We start from the raw sequence: 20535 nt of genomic DNA on the forward strand, positions 1-20535 counted from the left end.
TTGCAGAACATCAGTGGAGGCTGCTGACGGGAGGACAGCTCATAATAATGTCTGGAACTGATTCCGCTCCAGCCATTACGAGTCTGTCCTCCCCAATTAAGGTGCCACCAACCTCCTGTGCAGGACATATTCTTCTGTTCTATCGAAGCGTGCAGTGATGTCAGAGGGAGAGAAAAAATCTGTGTTCGTTGTTTGCTGTAACTTCTTTGTTGTTATAATATCCCAAACAGACGTGGCAATTTCACCATTAATGATTAAATCAATCAATCAATCAATCAATTTTATTTTATATAGCCCTTCGTACATCAGCTAATATCTCGAAGTGCTGTACAGAAACCCAGCCTAAAACCCCAAACAGCTAGTAATGCAGGTGTAGAAGCACGGTGGCTAGGAAAAACTCCCTAGAAAGGCCAAAACCTAGGAAGAAACCTAGAGAGGAACCAGGCTATGAGGGGTGGCCAGTCCTCTTCTGGCTGTGCCGGGTGGAGATTATAACAGAACTATGCCAAGATGTTCAAAAATGTTCATAAGTGACAAGCATGGTCAAATAATAATCATGAATAATTTTCAGTTGGCTTTTCATAGCCGATCATCAAGAGTTGAAAAACAACAGATTCCAGCTTTAAAGAGAATAATTTATACTGCTTTTACTGTGAATTAAGCAGTAGGACCAGTCAATCAATTCTGGCTGGGTGATTCAATAAGTTCTGTCCACTTAAAGACACTTAAGGACTTAAGGGTCAACTTAAGCCCCCCCCCCACACACACACAAAAAATAAAATTGGTTATGCAATGTTGACAATACATTAATGTGTGGAGACAAACTTTTTTTCAATTTCAATTTATTTTAGAAGAAATAGTTAATTATTTAAGAAAAGTGCAAAGGTACCAATATATTTGGCCGCACCTGTATGATAACCACTGTTTGTCTAAGCGTAGTTATTGTTTCCCTTTTACTACGGGTCTGAAGGCTGCCTTACACAGTAGTAAACTCCCATCCAGCTGGCGGCGCTGTTGTGCATTTCTGGGCTCACCACCCACTAGAATAAAATGTATTTTCTAAAATTCCTTGACTAGAGCACGGAAGTAGGATTGGAGACGACTTGTTTTGATTGTCAACGTTCCCTGTGTGGAATAAAGAAAGACCAACTGACTCTACTAAATAGGCTACCCAACTCTCATTCGACTGAAAATGTCTAAACTACAGTTGTTGAGTGTGTTTTTAAATGAGCGTTTAACGGCGGCTGTTGTGGAGATTGTCGGGGCAGTTGAGAAAACGGTAGTGGAGTACCAGGAGGAGAATTATCGGCTACGGAGACTGCTGCGGATCACACCAGATATACCACTAACGTTATCTAGAATAGGTACGTAGCTATGAACATATAAATAAGAATGAATAGAACGGGCTTGCAACTGATGCGGCTCATGCAATGGGGATACATTTGTTGTAATGTCATTTGAGTTGATTCAACAAATCACAGCACAGATTGTTGGATATACCCCCTGCTGTGCTCTTATGTGTACACTCGTAATGGCCGCCATCCAAACATTATACCGTAATTGACTTGAATAGGGACACTCGTTCGAATCATTCTTATTTCTGTGGCTATGTAGCTTTTGATCGTGACTCTCAGTAAGGGGAGTTTAGGAACATTAACACGCATCACTTGCGGTACGGTTTTGTAAGCATAAGGACCTTATCTTTTATATCATCGAGAAATACACAATGTTAAATTGATACCTTTTTATAGGGTTAATGTTTTCACAACGCCATATCTCCATGAGGGAGTTATTTTATGCTGGCCCTGGTTGAACCGGACAAACGCTGCTCGGTCATTTTGTCGACAATGTAGCATGGCGCATCATTCAGAAACATACAACATATATTTTCCGTAAAATAAATGTTTGCATTTTCTAACTAGTTTTTATCAAAAGCAATCACAGAACCTTACTAAATTAGCCAACAGCACATGCTTAATTATGTCACTTATTTTGAGCCGACTTTACTTTGGCCCCTGGGTGAGAATAATCGACCCCCCTCATTGTTACAGCGCCTGTTCACGGAAAAGAGACGAAAGACGGAGGCTGCTGTCCAAACACTTAAGACACACCCTATCCCCTCTGCCCTCAAATTAAGTGTACACTTCTGACGACGTTTTATGACGTCTGACGAGTATACACTTACAGGGCGAGGGAGGAAGGAATCATAAAATAAAATGTATTAACAACAAATCAATACAGGAAGTACATGTGGGAACACAAGTATATATCATTAATATACAAAGGACAATAGGGCTAGGGGGTACAATATCACGTTACACAAGGACCTTAAGGGACATACAGACACTTAGAATTCTAACACCTATTTTGTTAGTAGAGTATTTAATTGTCTTAGAATATAGTTCAATTTGTTTTTGTAAGGTAAGAAAATTGTTTTTTTTGTTGTAAATTTACATTTGTGAATATTAAATTTGGCCAAAAGAATAATGACATTTATTACATAAATTGTTTCAGCTTATTTCTATCTTAGGTAAAGAATCCAAGCAGTACATCTCTCCACAATAGTGTAAGATCTTCATAAATGTGTTCAATTATAAATCTACTGATGTCTTGCCACAGTTTCCTTACAAATGATACAATGCCAAAAAAGATACAACGTTTCTGGGTGGACATTACAAAAGGTACAATTCGTTTTTCTTAAACTTCTTCAGGAAACTTTCTTAATTTTGTTAACAAGTATGTATGTGTGTGGCAACATCCAAACTTTTCCCCAACAGATATTATCAATAAATCCATTCCAATAAGGCATGGCATAAGGTATACAACTTCCTGCTGAAACAAGGTTCGTACCGCTCTGTTGTTGAATGGAACAAAAGAGAAACAAATCTTTCCTACTGATGAGTCAACAGGGTCAATGGAAGGTAGGCTCTGAGGGTCAGGTCTTGACACGTTCCTGAATAATAAAGCAACACCTGAGGGAATGGCATCTAAAACAATTGCAAAATCTTTAGGTGTTACAGGGACCTTGTAAAGTGATAAGAATTCCTTATAAATACGTGTTTGTTTTTTTTTAACTCAGCATTTACAAGTTGGCTCACCGAGAAATTTTCCCTTGGCCGGAAATTCGTCACTCGTTCATCCCGTGATGATTGTGTTTTCAGCCACCAGTAGCTTGTGGGTGTTTTATATGCGCCAGTCAATTGAGTGAATGTCTACTTATTAAATATAGAATTATTAATATACAGCTACTGTATGATAGCTAGCAAATTAATTAGCTAACTAACGTTAGCCTGTCTAGCTGGAACTTCTGAAGGAAAATTTATATTTCTACAATTTCGAAAAGATAACCAAACAAAATACTTTTTACGGGGTGTGTTTGTGCCGTCATGTGCATTAGTAGCACAATTTCAAACTTATTTCCATTCGTTTTTACTTACACTTGTATGTTTACTTCTCCATTGTTTTTACATTTTCGCTGTCTTTTCTTAGCGGATGTACAATCGTCGCAAATTGAATTATGGGGAGTTTCAGGCCCCGGAGTGAACATAATTGTACACACGCAAGCTCGACTAAATACGACAGCTGAGGGGCTTACGTTGCAAACTTCCCTTGCTTGTCTAATGATTTAGACCGCCCGCCAAGATGGCGATGGTGATTCCCCCAAGGGCATTAGGCGAGGGTAAGTGGACGAGGGTGTGTCTTTTTATAAGTTTGAACTGCAAGCCAGAGTTGATTACTTGAGCTAATTAGCTGTTTCTCATAACACCTGTGTGTAAAATATGAAATATGAATGGAAGACGGATGCCACAGAAAAAAATACTGTCGGCTGAAACTGTTAACAGTGTAGAGGAAGTGTGTGTTTTGCATTTGTGAAATGATTTTGATGTGATATGAAAGGAGAGGGATTTACGTTTCTAGAACCAGACCGGAATTGAGAATCGATTCACATTTAAATGGAGTGTTTGGGTGTTTTGGCTTCAAGAGTCAATTCACCGTTTAAACAGAACATGTAGGGAAGGTCCTTGGACTAAGGTGTAACAGGCTAATTTTTGTCCAATATTAAGCTAGGTGTGTATCTAGATCTAGTGATTGCTAGCTATAGTTATACTCAACTGTTTAGGCTAGCCAACAGTACTCCCCATTTTTTTAAATAGATTTTTAACCCTAAAGCTACCAACATATTTTGACCCCAATAAGAAACTATTGGAAAAATCAACAATCAGAGCAGGCATTAGACATGTAATTAATGTTATCTGAAAATGAAAATGACAAAAACTTTTGCAAAATCATAGTTAATTTGCATGTTATGAACAAAATTAAACATTTCTCTTTTGTGGCCTATAATGTGCAGCTTTTATCCATAGTACAATCCACATTAGTACTAAAAAGCTGATTTACCATCATTTGATTATAGTATCATTTATTTTCATAATGTTTAAATAAATATACATTTTGTCATATTTATGTGGTATACTTAATTTTATTGACAAAAAAAGTGATTAATCTATAGATCCTGAGAGACATTGACCAAAATATGGCTTTGTTTTCTTTATTTACTCACCCAGATTTAGCATCACTGTAAGTGACACAAGTTTACATGGACACAATAATACGATAATTGTGAATAGTCAGATTAATATAATAGTTCGATTAAAATGTTTACATGCTTGGCAAGAAGAACAATTTCCCTAATAATCCTGTTTACACGGACACATCTGAAATCAGGCTGCCCGATGGGACTTTTGATAAATGCAGAAAAATAAATAATAAATAAATGTAGCATTACTGTAAGTGAAACAATGGGAGTGGTAGGTGCTATGGCAACATGCATCAAAAAAGCATGTCCAAGTCACTTCAAACCCAAATGGTATAGCACCCACAATATCATAAAACGTTGCACACACAGAATACTGGAGGATATTATAGTAATTCTGGTATTTATAACATTTTCAGTAGAATGCTACAGTAAAACACTTTTTCCGGAGAATACACACCATATTTTCCATGACAATATGTGGAGCCTCAAATAGAATTGCAATTTATAACAGTCAAAAACAAACATTTAGCTGTTAGCTAGGCAAGTCAAATCAAATTTTATTGGTCACATATACATGGTTAGCAGATGTTAATGCGAGTGTAGCGAAATGCTTGTGCTTCTAGTTCCGACCGTGCAGTAATATCTAACAAGTAATCTAACAATTTCACAATAACTACCTTATACACACGTCTCCCCCTCTTCAAAGGGGGAGACACTCGAGACCCAAACTGCTACAGACCTATATCTATTCTACCCTGCCTTTCTAAGGTCTTTGAAAGCCAAGTTAACAAACAGATTTACCGACCATTTTGAATCTCACCGTACCTTCTCTGCTATGCAATCTGGTTTCAGAGCTGGTCATGGGTGCACCTCAGCCACGCTCAAGGTATTAAACGATATCATAACCGCCATCGATAAGAGACATTACTGTGCGGCCGTATTCATCGACCTGGCTAAGGCTTTCGACTCTGTCAATCACAACATTCTTATTGACAGACTCAACAGCCTTGGTTTCTCAAATGATTGCCTCGCCTGGTTCACCAACTACTTCTCCGATAGAGTTCAGTGTGTCAAATCAGAGGGCCTGTTGTCCGGACCTCTGGCAGTCTCTATGGGGGTACCACAGGGTTCAATTCTCAGGCCGACTCTCTTCTCTGTATACAACAATGATGTCCCTCTTGCTGCTGGTGATTCTTTGATCCACCTCTACGCAGACGACACCATTCTGTATACTTCTGGCCCTTCTTTGGACACTGTGTTAACCTCCAGATGAGCTTCAATGCCATACAACTCTCCTTCCGTGGCCTCCAACTGCTCTTAAATGCAAGTAAAACTAAATGCATGCTCTTCAACCGATCGCTGCCCGCCCGTCCAGCATCACTACTCTGGACGGTTCTGACTTAGAATATGTGGACAACTACAAATACCTAGGTGTTTGGTTAGACTGTAAACTCTCCTTCCAGACTCACATTAAACATCTCCAATCCAAAATGAATTCTAGAATCGGCTTCCTATTTCGCAACAAAGCATCCTTCACTCATGCTGCCAAACATACCCTCGTAAAACTGACCATCCTACCGATCCTCGACTTCGGCGATGTCATTTACAAAATAGCCTCCAACACTCTACTCAGCAAATTAGATGCAGTATATCACAGTGCCATCTGTTTTGTCACCAATGCCCCATATACTACCCACCACTGTGACATGTATGCTCTCGTTGGCTGGCCCTCGCTACATATTCGTCGCAAACCCACTGGCTCCAGGTCATCTATAAGTCTTTGCTAGGTAAAGCCCCGCCTTATCTCAGCTTACTGGTCACCATAGCAGCACCCACCCGTAGCACGCGCTCCAGCAGGTATATCTTACTGGTCACCCCCAAAGCCAATTCTTCCTTTGGCCGCCTCTCTTTCCAGTTCTCTGCTGCCAATGACTGGAACGAACTGCAAAAATCAATGAAGCTGGACACTCTTACCTCCCTCACTAGCTTTAAGCACCAGCTGTCAGAGCAGCTCACAGATCACTGCACCTGTACATAGCTCATCTGTAAATAGCCCATCCAATCTACCTCATCCCCATACTGTATTTTTATTTTTTATTTTGCTCCTTTGCACCCCAGTATCTCAACTTGCACATTCATCCTCTGCACATGCTACCATTACAGTGTTTAATTGTTATATTGTAATTACTTCGCCACCAAGGCTTATTTATTGCCTTACCTCCCTTATCCTACCTCATTTGCACATGCTGTATATAGATTTTCCTACTGTATTATTGATTGTATGTTTTTTTATTCCATGTGTAACTCTGTGTTGTTGTATGTGTCGAACTGCTTTGCTTTATCTTGGCCAGGTCGCAGTTGCAAATTAGAACTTGTTCTCAACTAGCCTACTTGGTTAAATTAAAAAAATGTAAATGGATGAATAAGAATATGTACATATAAATATATGGATGAGCGATGGCTGTGCGACATAGGCAAGATGCAGTAGATGGTATAGAATACAGTATATACATATCTAGGATATGTAAACATTATTAAAGTAGCATTATTTAAAGTGACTAGTGATACCTTTATTAAGTCCATTTATTAAATTGGCCAGAGATTTGAGTCTGTATGTTGATGGCTGTTTAACAGTCTGATGGCCTTGAGATAAAAGCTGTTTTTCAGTCTCTCGGTCCCAGCTTTGATGCACCTGTAGTGACCTCGCCTTCTGGATGATAGCGGGGTGGCTCGAGTGGTTGTTGTCCTTGATGATCTATTTGTATTTTGATGCTTAAAATTAAAACTAAGACGTTTTGTGGTTGGATTTGCAGTATGTATTTAGTTTGAGAAGTAAGCTAGCAACTTTTAACAGACTGTTTCGTCTGGACAAACAAAACGGTTGCTTAGCAACCAGATACTGACATGTTCTGTGGAGGGGGAAAAAAGTGAGTTCCAATATTTGCATAATCGTTGTGATTGGAGGATAGCTGAGGGTTGTTGAATCAGGATTAAATACTTTGTTCTCCTCCAGCTCGTTAATGATAGAATGTTCATATTTGAAGATGGCAGAAAGGCAAGTCTTTTTGGCACATGACATGGAGTACAGGGAGTGGAATGTTGGATAAATAAACTGGTACCTAGTCTCTGTCTAGAAGCTGGCCCTAGATATCTGCACTCAGGCACGTCTAAAGGCTGTATAGATCATAGAGATTTACACGTCACCTGTGTGATTCAAATTTCTGCTCCTCCTCTCCTTCCCTCCAGACTCCCTGCAGCTCTCTGTCTCTGAAGAGGAGGTTCCCCCTGAGCAGCAGCACTGTGAGCAGGAGTGGAGCCCCAGTCTGGGGAAGGAGGACCCAGAGCCCACACAGATTAAAGAGAAACAGGAGGAACTCAGGACCAGTGAGGAGGAAGAGCAGCTTCAAGGTCTGGAGCCTGATATCATAGAGTTCGATTTCACTCCTCCTTGTGTGAAAAGGGAATGTGATCAGGAGGACCCACTTTGGTCCTTGACTCTTCCCCAAACCCAGACTGTGAAGAACAGAGAGAGTCACTCTAAACCAGTGGATCTCAAACCTTTTGTCACTGTGACCCACCTAAAGGATCTTGACATTCTCTGTGATCCTCTAGATAATCAGAACATTGCCTGCAGCCACAGCTCAGCTGTAAGCAGAAACCCAGTAGGACTTGACAGCAGCGCACCATTGGATCTGAACCCGATAATGGGGGAAACCTGCACCTGGCCCTTTTGTGGCAAGACCTTCAAACAAAAAGGACATCTGTCCAGGCACATGAGGGTTCACACAGGGGAGAAACCGTTTAGTTGTGGTGACTGTGGGAAAAGCTTCAGTCAGAAGGGGACACTAACCATGCATAAACTGACTCACACAGGAGAGAAACCATTTAGATGTTTTTTTTGCTGTAAAAGCTTCAGCCAGAAAGGGGACCTAATGAGGCATATACTGACTCACACGGGAGAGAAACCATTTAGCTGTGGTGACTGCGGTAAAGGATTCATTCGCAAGGAGCACTTAACTGCACATTTACAGACTCACACAGGAGAAGTGTCGGTCTCAAGCAGAACCTAACCACGCAGAAACAGTCTAAACCGTTTAGCTGTGGTGACTGTGGGAAAAGCTTCGGTGTCAAGGGGAACCTAACTGTTGACATACAGACACAGGATGATACATTTTTATTTGTGGTGACTGTGGGAAAGGCTTCAATCATAAGATGGACCTAAGGAGGCATAAACTGACTTACAGTGCATTTGGAAAGTATTCAGACCCTTTGACTTTTTCCACATTTTGTTACATTACAACCTTATTCTAGAATTGATTAAATAAAAAATGTCCTCAATCTACACACAATACCCCATAATGACATCACAATACTCCATAATGACATCACAATACTCCATAATGACAGTGAAAACTGTTTTTTACAATTTTTTTACCACTTTTTAAAATATTTTTTTACGTATTTACATAAGTATTCAGACCCTTTGCTATGTGATAATAAAATTGAGTTCGGGTGCATCCTGTTTCCATTAATAATCCTTGATGTTTCCTTTGGAAAATTCAGTTGATTGGACATGATTTGTAAAGGTACACACCTGTCTTTATAAGGTCCCACAGTTGACAGTGGATGTCATAGCAAAAGCCAAGCCATGAGGTTGAAGGAATTGTCCATAGAGCTCCGAGACAAGATTGTGTCAAGGCACTGGGGAAGGGTACCAAAACATTTCTGCAGCATTGAAGGTCCCCAAGAGCACAGTGGCCTCCATCATTCTTAAATGGAAGAAGTTTTGAACCACTAAGACTCTTCCTAGAGCTGTCTGCCTGGCCAAACTGAGCAATCGGGGGAGAATGGCCTTGGTCAAGGAGGTGACCAAGAACCAGATGGTCACTCTGACAGAGCTCTATAGTTCCTCTGTGGAGATGGGAGAACCTTCCAGAAGGACAACCATCTCTGCAGCATTCCACCAATCTGGCCTTTATGGTAGAGTGGCCAGACGGAAGCCACTCCTCAGTAAAAAGGCACGTGGCAGCCCCCTTGGAGTTTGCCAAAAGGCACTATAAGGGATTTATATACACTGCTCAAAAAAATAAAGGGAACACTTAAACAACACAATGTAACTCCAAGTCAATCACACTTCTGTGAAATCAAACTGTCCACTTAGGAAGCAACACTGATTGACAATACATTTCACATGCTGTTGTGCAAATGGAATAGAAATTATAGGCAATTAGCAAGACACCCCCAATAAAGGAGTGGTTCTGCAGGTGGTGTCCACAGACCACTTCTCAGTTCCTATGCTTCCTGGCTGATGTTTTGGTCACTTTTGAATGCTGGCGGTGCTTTCACTCTAGTGGTAGCATGAGACGGAGTCTACAACCCACACAAGTGGCTCAGGTAGTGCAGCTCATCCAGGATGGCACATCAATGCGAGCTGTGGCAAGAAGGTTTGCTGTGTCTGTCAGCGTAGTGTCCAGAGCATGGAGGCGCTACCAGGAGACAGGCCAGTACATCAGGGGACATGGAGGAGGCCGTAGGAGGGCAACAACCCAGCAGCAGGACCGCTACCTCCGCCTTTGTGCAAGGAGGAGCACTGCCAGAGCCCTACAAAATGACCTCCAGCAGGCCACAAATGTGCATGTGTCTGCTCAAACGGTCAGAAACAGACTCCATGAGGGTGGTATGAGGGCCCGAAGTCCACAGGTGGGGGTTGTGCTTACAGCCCAACACCGTGCAGGACGTTTGGCATTTGCCTATAATTTCACACGGAGGGTTTCAGATATACGTTATGTTTTTCAACATTTTATGTGAATAAAGTTTGATTTGATTGAAATTGATGATGTAATGATTAAACAGGAAATAGTATTGTAGGAAGCTCACAGGTCTGCTGTTCTGTCGGATGTTTTCACGTTATTAAAAACAGGAATTCCTGGGCCTTTTGTTTTAGAGTATCTCTCAGGTGAAGAGAGAGTGTTTATTGATACATGGAAATATATACTTTCCAGAATATATCTTCCTTCCATCTGTCCAAAAGTGTTTCTCATCCATTTTGACCTAATGCTGCTTATTCATGATATTGTTTTGAATCTTTTGGGAAGTAATGATTTACAGTCGACTCCTCGTAAGTACACTTTGTAGAAGTGCAAACTCGGTTTTAAGTATACTACAGTGTTTTTCAGTCCCAACTCAATAAAATGATTTGTAAAATCTCCTTATAACTGCATTCTGTAGTTTAGTGCATGCTGTCACATCAGTCCCTAACCGTTGCAGTTAACAGGAGTCATCTGTGTTACAATTTCTTATTTTGAAATATTTATATTTTATATGAATGTATTTTATAGTTCAATACAACACAAAAACACAGTGGAATATTGCTTAAGACGTACAACTACAATAGGACAACAATATGATAGTGACAACAGGACAGTCAGGTAAGCATTCACAATCCGGTCTTTATCCAGAATCTGTTGGGTCATCCAACCAGGGCATCAGGAGGGATCAGCCAATCGCGAAGAAGAAAATGTACTACTTTAAAATGGAGATAGCCTCAATGGCGCTGCTCATGCTGTCACAGATACAGAGATGAGTCCTTTATCTATCTCTTAGGGTTTTACACCTGTCACACATTGGGGAAACATGGAGGTAGATTATATATAGTTTACACCTGTCACACATTGGGGAAACATGGAGGTAGATTATATATAGTTTACACCTGTCACACATTGGGGAAACATGGAGGTAGATTATATATAGTTTACACCTGTCACACATTGGGGAAACATGGAGGTAGATTCTATATAGTTTACACCTGTCACACATTGGGGAAACATGGAGGTAGATTCTATGTAGTTTCGTTTTGGAGTAATGAAGTATGTGCATTACTTTGTATTGTATCAATTGATACCTGGTGGTATTGATGGAACAAGAGTGAATTCTAGATGGGGCTTCTCTCCAGATATCATCCAAGATCTTAATATTGAACTCTTCACCCCAGATCTCCTTGTGGTGACTAGTAGAGGCCTCTGCATAGTTGGAGAAAAAGGAGACAAACTGGGAGACGAGGTGTTTTGAGTTGGGAGGGCTCTGTAATAGATTATAAAATGATACAAACTGGGATACGAGGTGTTTTGAGTTGGGAGGGCTCTGTAATAGGTTATAAAATGATACAAACTGGGAGACGAGGTGTTTTGAGTTGGGAGGGCTCTGTAATAGGTTATAAAATGAGACAAACTGGGAGACGAGGTGTTTTGAGTTGGGAGGGCTCTGTAATAGGTTATAAAATGATACAAACTGGGAGACTAGGGTATGGCCTTAATATCCATGTACTCTTATAATCTCCACCCAGCACAGCCAGAAGAGGACTGGCCACCCCTCAGAGCCTGATTCCTCTCTAGGTTTCTTCCTAGCTTCCTGCCTTTTTGAGGGAATTGTGCTTCCGTCTGGCCCGTCTATCATAAAAGCTTGATTGGTGGAGTGCTGCAGAGATGATTGTCCTTCTGGAAAGTTCTCCCATCTCCACAGAGGAACTCTGGAGCTCTGTCAGAGTGACCATCGGGTTCTTGGTGACCTCCCTGACCAAGGCCCTTCTCCCCCGATTGCTCAGTTTGGCCAGTCGGCCAGCTCTAGGAAGAGTCTTGGTGGTTTTAAACTTCCATTTAAGAATAATGGAGGCCACTGTGTTCTTGGGTACCTTCAATGCTGCAAACATTTTTTGGTACCCTTCCCCAGATCTGTGCCTCGACACAATCCTGTCTCAGAGCTCTACCAACAATTCCTTAAACCTCATGGCTTGGTTTTTGCTCTGACATGCACTGTTAACTCTGGGACCTTATATAGACAGGTGTGTGCCTTTCCAAATCATGTCCAATCAATTGCATTTACAAAAGGTAAACAGGATACACCTGAGTTCAATTTCGAGTCTCATAGCAAAGGGTCTGTATACTTATGTAATTAAGGTATTTGTGTTTTTAAAAAAAAATTTAATACATTTAGAAGGCTTATTTTTTTCTCTCGCTTTGTCACTATTGGGCATTTGGTGTAGATTGATGAGGATTTGTATTTATTTAATCCATTTTAAAATAAGGCTGTAACATAATAAAATGTGGAAAAAGGGAAGGGGTCTGAATACTTTCCAAATGCACTGTGTAATTGCACTTGTTTATTTCTAGTAGCACTGACTTTGCTGATAACTTCTGTCTTGAGGAAATAACACTGAAACATGCATGAGAGCACCAGCTGTTCTGAAAAACTGTGTGATCACGATCTCCGCAGCCGATATGAGCAAGACCTTTAAACAGGTCAACATTCACAAGGCCGCTGGGCCAGATGGATTACCAGGGCGTGTACTCAGAGCATGCGCGGACCAACTGGCAAGTGCCTTCACTGACATTTTCAGTCTCTCCCTGACCGAGTCTGTAATAACTACATGTTTCAAGCAGACCAGCATAGTCCCTGTGCCCAAGAATGCGAATGTAACCTGACTAAATGACTACCGCACCGTAGCACTCACGTCGGTAGCCATGACAGTGCTTTGAAAGGCTGGTCGTGGCTCACATCAAAACCATCATCGCGGAAACTCTTGACCCACTCCATTTCGCATACTGCCCCAACAGATCCACAGATGATGCAATCTAAATTGCACTCCACACTGCCCTTTCACACCTGGACAAAAGAAACACCTATGTGAGAATGCTATTCATTAACTACAGCTCAGCGTTCAACACCATAGTGCCCACGAAGTCATCCCTAAGCTAAGGACACTGGGACTAAACACCTCCCTCTACAACTGGATCCTGGAGTTCCTGACAGGCCGCCCCCACGTGGTAAGGGTAGGCAACCACACATCTGCCACACTGATCCTCAACACCGGGGCCCCTCAGGGGTGCGTGCTTAGTCCCCACCTGTACTCCCTGTTCACTCATGACTGCGTGGCCAAGCACAACTCCAACACCATCATTAAGTTTTCTGACGACACAACAAGGCCTGATCACAGACAACGATGAGACAGCCTATAGGGAGGTGGTCAGAGACCTGGCAGTCTCTGACCTCCCTCAATGTGAGCAAGACATAGGAGATGATTGTGGACTATAGGAAAGGAGGGCCGAACAGGCCCCCATTAACATCGATGGGGCTGTAGTGGAGCGGGTCAAGAGTTTCAAGTTCCTTGGTGTCCACATCACCAACAAACTATAATGGTCTAAACACACCAAGACAGTTGTGAAGAGGGCACGAGAACAACTTTTCCCCCTCAGGAGACTGAAAGTAAAGATTTATTTGAATGATGATGTAATGATTCAACAGTACAGAGTATTGGAGGAAACTCACCGGTCTGCTGTTCAAAGTCCGTTGATGTTCTCACGTCATTATTAAAGGAATCCCTGTGCATTTGTTTTGTAATTTCTCTCATGCTGATGAGAAAATGGTTGGACTGATGTGATTGATACATCAAATAACATTCCAGAAAAGGTCTCCTTGTTTTTGTCCTAGAGTATGTTTCATCAGATTTCTCCTAATGCTGCTCATTCATAATATTTATTTAATATTGTATGTTATAAAGTCGACTCCTGATCATCCTCAACCAGTTTCTACCGGTTTGTAGGCGGCCTTGTAGAGTAGTAAACCCCAATCCAGCTGGCGGCGCTATTGTTCTTTTCCGGGTTCGCCAACCACTACAACCAAGGAAGAATTTTTTAAAATTATTATTTGACTAGAACACGGAAGTAGTATTGGAGAAGACTTTCTTTTGATTTTGCAGTCCTTGTGTGAAGTAAAGAAAGACATACTGACTGAACTAAGTAGGGTAACGTTACCCAACTCTCATTTGACTGAAAATGTCTAAACTACAGTTGTTGCGTGTGTTTTTAAATGATCGTTTAACGGCGGCTGTTGTGGATATTTTCGGGGCAGTTGAGAAAACGGTACTGGAATACCACGAGGGGAATGATCGGCTACGGAGACTGCTGCGGATCACACCGGAGATACCGCTATGTAGAATAGGTACGTTTGTAGTTCTACTGATAGCTAGCTATAGTTCTACCTTATTGATAAACTGTTTGGCTGAAGTGATCACTGTGAATCCATTTGAAAGAACAGTTAGCTAAGCTATTTAATGTAAGGTCCACCCGTGCATGATTTAAAAGTTGTGTGTTACGGAAAACCTATTGAAATAGCATAACTGGCTAGCTTTGCCATTCGGACGCCGATGCATTTCATTGGAGATATTAAATCTTTATTTTGATCAGCTGAGGGTAAATGGTCAAAGGCCGTTTCCAAGTAAAAGGACCCATGAGCATCAACATGTGAAATGCATATGAGCATATCAAATGAATATATTAATAAAGGCATAGATACATGTTTTGAATTTTTTTAGGAATAAGCAAAGGCTTTGATTTCTGGTTAAAAAAATGGAAAGGGGTCTTAAACATCTACCAGACAAATATATTAGAAATACATTAAAACACAATAATACTGAAATTAAGACCACTAAGGAAGGCCAACTAATAACATTTATTTTTCATTTTGCAGAAATGATTTGCCTAATGTGAGTTTTTAAGAGCATTACCTAGTGTCTTGTTATTGTTACAAAAACCCCACATACAGTTAGCTACAATAGTTTTGGCACAGTAACAATTTTTTTCTTGTTTTGGCTCAGTTTTGACTACAATAATACCACATATAAGTGAATTTGATTAATACACATCAAAGTGAATTTGTCCCAATACTTTTGGTCCCCTAAAATGTGGGGATTATCTACAAAACGTGTTGTAATTTCTAAACGGTTCACCCGATATGGATGAAAATACCCTCAAATTAAAGTTGACAGTCTGCACTTTAACCTCGTTGTCATGGTATCATTTCAAGTGCTGGAGTACAGAGCCAAAACAACCAGAAAACATTGTCAGTGTCCCGATACTTTTGGAGCTCACTGTGTCTTTAAGATAGTTTTCTAATTTCTCTCCCTTATGAGGAAAGATAATGAAAGTTTACAGAAGTAAGAAGTATAGTTGGACCTACCAATTCATTATTGTGTTTGTTTATGATTTATGAAGTGCTTTAAAAGTGTCATTCTGTTACGAAATACATAACAGACTTAGCGGAAAAAAATGATAATTATGCATTTCTGTGTAGTACAGATCAGGGACCCATGATGTCATTCAGTTACTGTCATTCTGTTATCAGGTGTTCATCCACTTCAGGGTCAATTTAAATACACACTGAACAGAAATATAAATGTGCAAACTGCAACAATCTCAATGATTTTACAGAGTTACAGTTCATATAAGGGAATCAGTCAACTGAAATAAAATCATTCGGCCCTGATCTATGGATTTCCAGAGATATGGATCTGTTGGTCACAGATACCTTTAAAAAAAGGTAGGTGTGGATCAGAAAACCAGTCAGTATCTGGTGTGACCACCATTTGCCTCATGCAGCGTGACACATCTCCTTCACATAGAGTTGATCAGGCTGTTGATTGTGGCCTATGGAATGTTGTCCCACTCCTCTTCAATGGCTGTGCGAAGTTGCTGGGTATTGGTGGGAACTGGAACACGCTGTCGTACACGTCGACCCAGAGCATCTCAAACATGCTCGATGGGCGACATGTCTGGTGAGTATGCAGGCCGGGGAAGAACTGGGACATTTTCAGCGTCAAGGAATTGTGTACAGATCCTTGCAACATCATGCTGAAACATGAGGCGATGGCCGTGGATGAATGGCACGACAATGGGCCTCAGGATCTCGTCACAGTATCTCTGTGCATTCAAATTGCCATCGATAAAATGCTATTGTTATGCCTGCCCATACCATAACCCCACCGCCACCATGGGGTACTCAGTTCACAACGTTGACATCAGCAAACCGCTCACCCACACTACGCCATACGTCTGCCATCAGCCTGGTACAGTTGAAACCAGGATTCATCCGTGAAGGGCATACTTCTCCAGCGTGCCAGTGGCCATCGAAGGTGAGCCTTTAACCACTGAAGTTGATTACGATACCGAACTGCAGTCAGATCAAGACCCTGGTGAGGATGACGAGCACGCAGATGAGCTTTTCTGAGTCGCTTTCTGACAGTTTGTGTAGAAATTCTTCGGTTGTGCAAACCTACAGTTTCATCAGCTGTCTGGGTGGCTGGTCTCAGACAATCCTGCTGGTGAAGAAGCCAGATGTGGAGGTCCTGGGCTGGAGTGGTTACACATGGTCTGTGGTTGTGAGGCCGGTTGAATGTACTTCCAAATTCTCTAAAACGATGTTGTAGGCGGATTATGGTAGAGAAATGAACATTCTCTGGCAACAGCTCTGGTGGATATTCCTGCAGTCAGCATGTCAATTCAAGTCTCTGGCAACTGCTCTGTTTATTCATTCCTGCAGTCAGCATGCCAATTGCACGCTCCCCCAAAACTTGAGACATTTTTTGTGTTGTGTGACAAAACTGAACATTTTAGAGTAGCCTTTTATTATCCCAGCAGAAGGTGCACCTGTGTAATGATCATTCCTTTTAATCACCTTCTTGATATGCCACACCTTGGAAAATGAGAAATGCTCACTAACAGGGATGTAAACAAATTTGTGTGCAAAATTTGAGAGAAATGTGTTTTTTTGTGCATATGGAGGATTTCTGCAATCTTTTATTTCAGCTCATGAAACATGGGACCAACACCTTACATTTTGTTTATATTTTTGTTCAGTATAGTTTTTTTTTTAAACTCGAGGTGTAATATTATAGCTGACTTCCCATTCTTTCTGCAGACATCTTGAATCTTGACTCAGAATAGATATTTAACAGTTTTTAGAAAACTTGGGTCACATAAAAAACATACAGAGATTTTACCGTCATTCTGTTACCAAACTTTACATCTGCGCTGTTCTTCAAGTAAATGTGTTTTTGTCAACTTTTCAGTGGACATTTTTTAAAGTTGTCCTTGTACAAAGAGTTTGTTTAACTTTGGAATTAATGTTTTTTTGTTTGGCTTACATAAAATAAAATAAAATCTAGCTCTGCGTCTCAGCTCTATCTAAAAAAAAACCTATTGATTCTTGATTGTGATACGGTTTTTGGAAACCTAAAAACTGAACTTCATAATCGTCCAAAAATAACTTTACAAATGATTCGAGCCAATGTTTGTTTTTGATCCCACACCTTGTTTCCATTCACTCAGGGAGTGTTGTAGTTCAGGTCAAAGTGCAACACTAAACACCTCTGTGGTAAAACAGCATTGGTGTATATTATTTTGGGTTGATATGAAAGTTGAGTTTCTAAGGTTTCCAAAACCGTATTGAACACAACAATTATTGAGGGTTAGACAGAGTGTCAGGACTTTTGTACACATTAGCCACAGTGAGTTCCATAGTAGGAATGAGAACCCAAGTCTTATATGGGTTGTGTTAAGAAGAGCAGATACCTAGCTGGACTCAGGCACGTCTAAAGGCTGTGTAGATCATAGACATCCATGCCAATAAAGCCATTTTATTTTTTTATTTTTTTAATAATTCACCTGTATGATTAAAGTGTTCTATTTAATTGTGTGGTATATAAATAACCTCTGCTCCTTCCCTCCAGACTCCCTGCAGTTCTCTCTTTCTGTCTCTGAAGAGGAGGTTCCCCCTGAGCAGCAGCACTGTGAGCAGGAGTGGAGCCCCAGTCTGGGGCAGATGGACCCAGAGACCATACAGATTAAAGAGGAACAGGAGGAAGTCAGGACCAGTCAGGAGGAAGAGCAGCTTCAAGGGTTGGAGCCTGATATCATAGATTTACAATTTACTCTTCCTTGTGTGAAAAGTGAATGTGATCAGGAGGACCCACTTTGGTCCTTTACTCTTCCTCAAACCAAGACTGAGGAAAACAGAGAGAGTGACTCTAAACCAGTGGATCTCAAACCTTTTATCACTGTGACCCACATTAAGGGTCTCTACATTCCCTGTGATGCTCCAGATAATCAAAACAATGCCTCCAGCCACAGTTCAGCTGTAAGCAGCGACACAGTAGAACTTGACATCAGCCCACCATTGGATCCCAGCCCACCATTGGATCCCAGTCCACCATTGGATCCCAGCCCACCATTGGATCCCAGTCCACCATTGGATCCCAGCCCACCATTGGATCCCAGTCCACCATTGGATCCCAGTCCACCATTGGATCCCAGTCCACCATTGGTTCCCAGTCCACCATTGGTTCCCAGTCCACCATTGGATCCCAGTCCACCATTAGAGAAACACTGTTCCAAACCCAGCACCACAGCTAGAAAAACTCACCACTGTCGTGACTGTGGTAAAACGTTTGCTCTAAAAGCTGACCTGCAGAGGCATATGACTCACGCCAGGAAGAGACCCAACGAATGCCACTTCTGCCAAAAACGCTACATCTCCACCTGTAAACTGGGGGCTCATGTCCAACTCTGCCACGTAGAGAAACCCTGCACCTGTTCCATTTGTAGCAAGTTCTTTAAACTCAAAAAAGAACTTTCCAGGCACATGAGGACTCACGCAGGAGAGAAATGTTTTAGCTGTGGTGATTGTGGGAAAGGCTTCAGTCTCAAGAAGGACCTAACCAGGCATAAACTGACTCACACCGGTGAGAAACCATTTAGCTGTGGTGACTGTAGGAAAAGCTTCAGTCAGAAGGGGAACCTAATTGAACATAAAAGGGCACACACAGGAGAGAAACGGTTTAGCTGTGGTGACTGTAGGAAAAGCTTCAGTCAGAAGGGCAACCTAATTGAACATAAAAGGACTCACACAGGAGAGAAACCATTTAGTTGTGGTGACTGTGGGAAAAGATTCCGTTTGAAGAGTACTCTGTTTATGCATGTTAAAAACATCCACAAAGAAAGAAAGCTATTGGGGCATTGACGTGCACATCAGAAGTGGAAAAGTTCCCAATAAGGAAGTTGCAATTCAAATGCTTTATTATCTAAATGTTGAAAGTGTGTGTGGGCGTGTGTGTGGGCGACGGAGAGAAACAAAATGGTGCAGTTTGAGGCCATGTGGTGGAGAGTGGTGCGGGCGCTGGAGATGGGAGTGTGGGCAGGGTGATGCTGGAGATGGGAGTGTGGGCAGGTGGGTCTGGGCAGGGTGATGCGGGTGCTGGAGATGGGAGTGTGGGCAGGGTGATGCGGGTGCTGGAGATGGGAGTGTGGGCAGGGTGATGCTGGAGATGGGAGTGTGGGCAGGTGGGTCTGGGCAGGGTGATGCGGGTGCTGGAGATGGGAGTGTGGGCAGGTGGGTCTGGGCAGGGGTGATGCGGACGCTGGAGATGGGAGTGTGGGCAGGTGGGTCTGGGCAGGGTGATGCGGGCGCTGGAGATGGGAGTGTGGGCAGGTGGGTCTGGGCAGGGTGATGCTGGAGATGGGAGTGTGGGCAGGGTGATGCGGGCGCTGGAGATGGGAGTGTGGGCAGGTGGGTCTGGGCAGGGGTGATGTTGTGGATGTTTGTGTGATGTTGTCGTTGGAATGTTTTGTATTGTGTTTGTAAAAAATAAAAAACAAGGAAGGAAGTCGCAAGTCTGACATGATTGTGTTCAAGGGCTTTTTGAAGTCGGAACAATTCTTCAACCATTAAGATTTTAGCAAGTTAGATAAGCAAGCTAATGTTGCTAACAATACATTTAGCTAGCTTGCTTGAAGGTGCAGTTTGGGATCTTAAAAGGATACTTCGGGATTTAGGCCTTTAGGCATTTAGGATTTAGGCCTTTAGGATTTTATTTTACAAATTGTATGTCTCTGTATCCAGTATGAAGGAAGTTAGAGGTAGTTTTGCGAGCCAATGCTAAATAGTGTTAGCACAATAACTGGAAGTCTATGGTATCTACTAGCATGCTAGCAGTTGCCATAGACTTCCAGTCATTGCGGTAACACTAGTTAGCAACTTCCTTCAAAACTACATGCCGAGACATAAAAATGGCATCCGAGAGTTCATCTGATTCAGGGGAAGTAGATAAAGGGCTTCATTGCCAAAATCCTGAACTATCCCTTTAAGCATTTCCAATGTTTTTAATCATATTG

The 20535-nt window shown here is 41.7% G+C and overlaps 1 protein-coding gene across 1 annotated transcript; it reads left to right on the top strand.

The window, feature by feature from the left end:
- The first annotated feature begins 1085 nt into the window (after positions 1-1085).
- Positions 1086-20027, top strand: LOC139561471 (uncharacterized). Its single transcript, XM_071378601.1, is given in 4 exon segments — positions 1086-1364; positions 7784-8068; positions 14330-14530; positions 18096-20027. Coding segments are annotated over 4 exon segments (1947 nt in total). The 5' UTR covers positions 1086-1192; the 3' UTR covers positions 19385-20027.
- The last annotated feature ends 508 nt before the right edge of the window (positions 20028-20535 follow it).

This window comes from Salvelinus alpinus, chromosome 31 (assembly GCF_045679555.1).
Source record: "Salvelinus alpinus chromosome 31, SLU_Salpinus.1, whole genome shotgun sequence".
NCBI classification, from domain to species: Eukaryota; Metazoa; Chordata; class Actinopteri; order Salmoniformes; family Salmonidae; genus Salvelinus; species Salvelinus alpinus.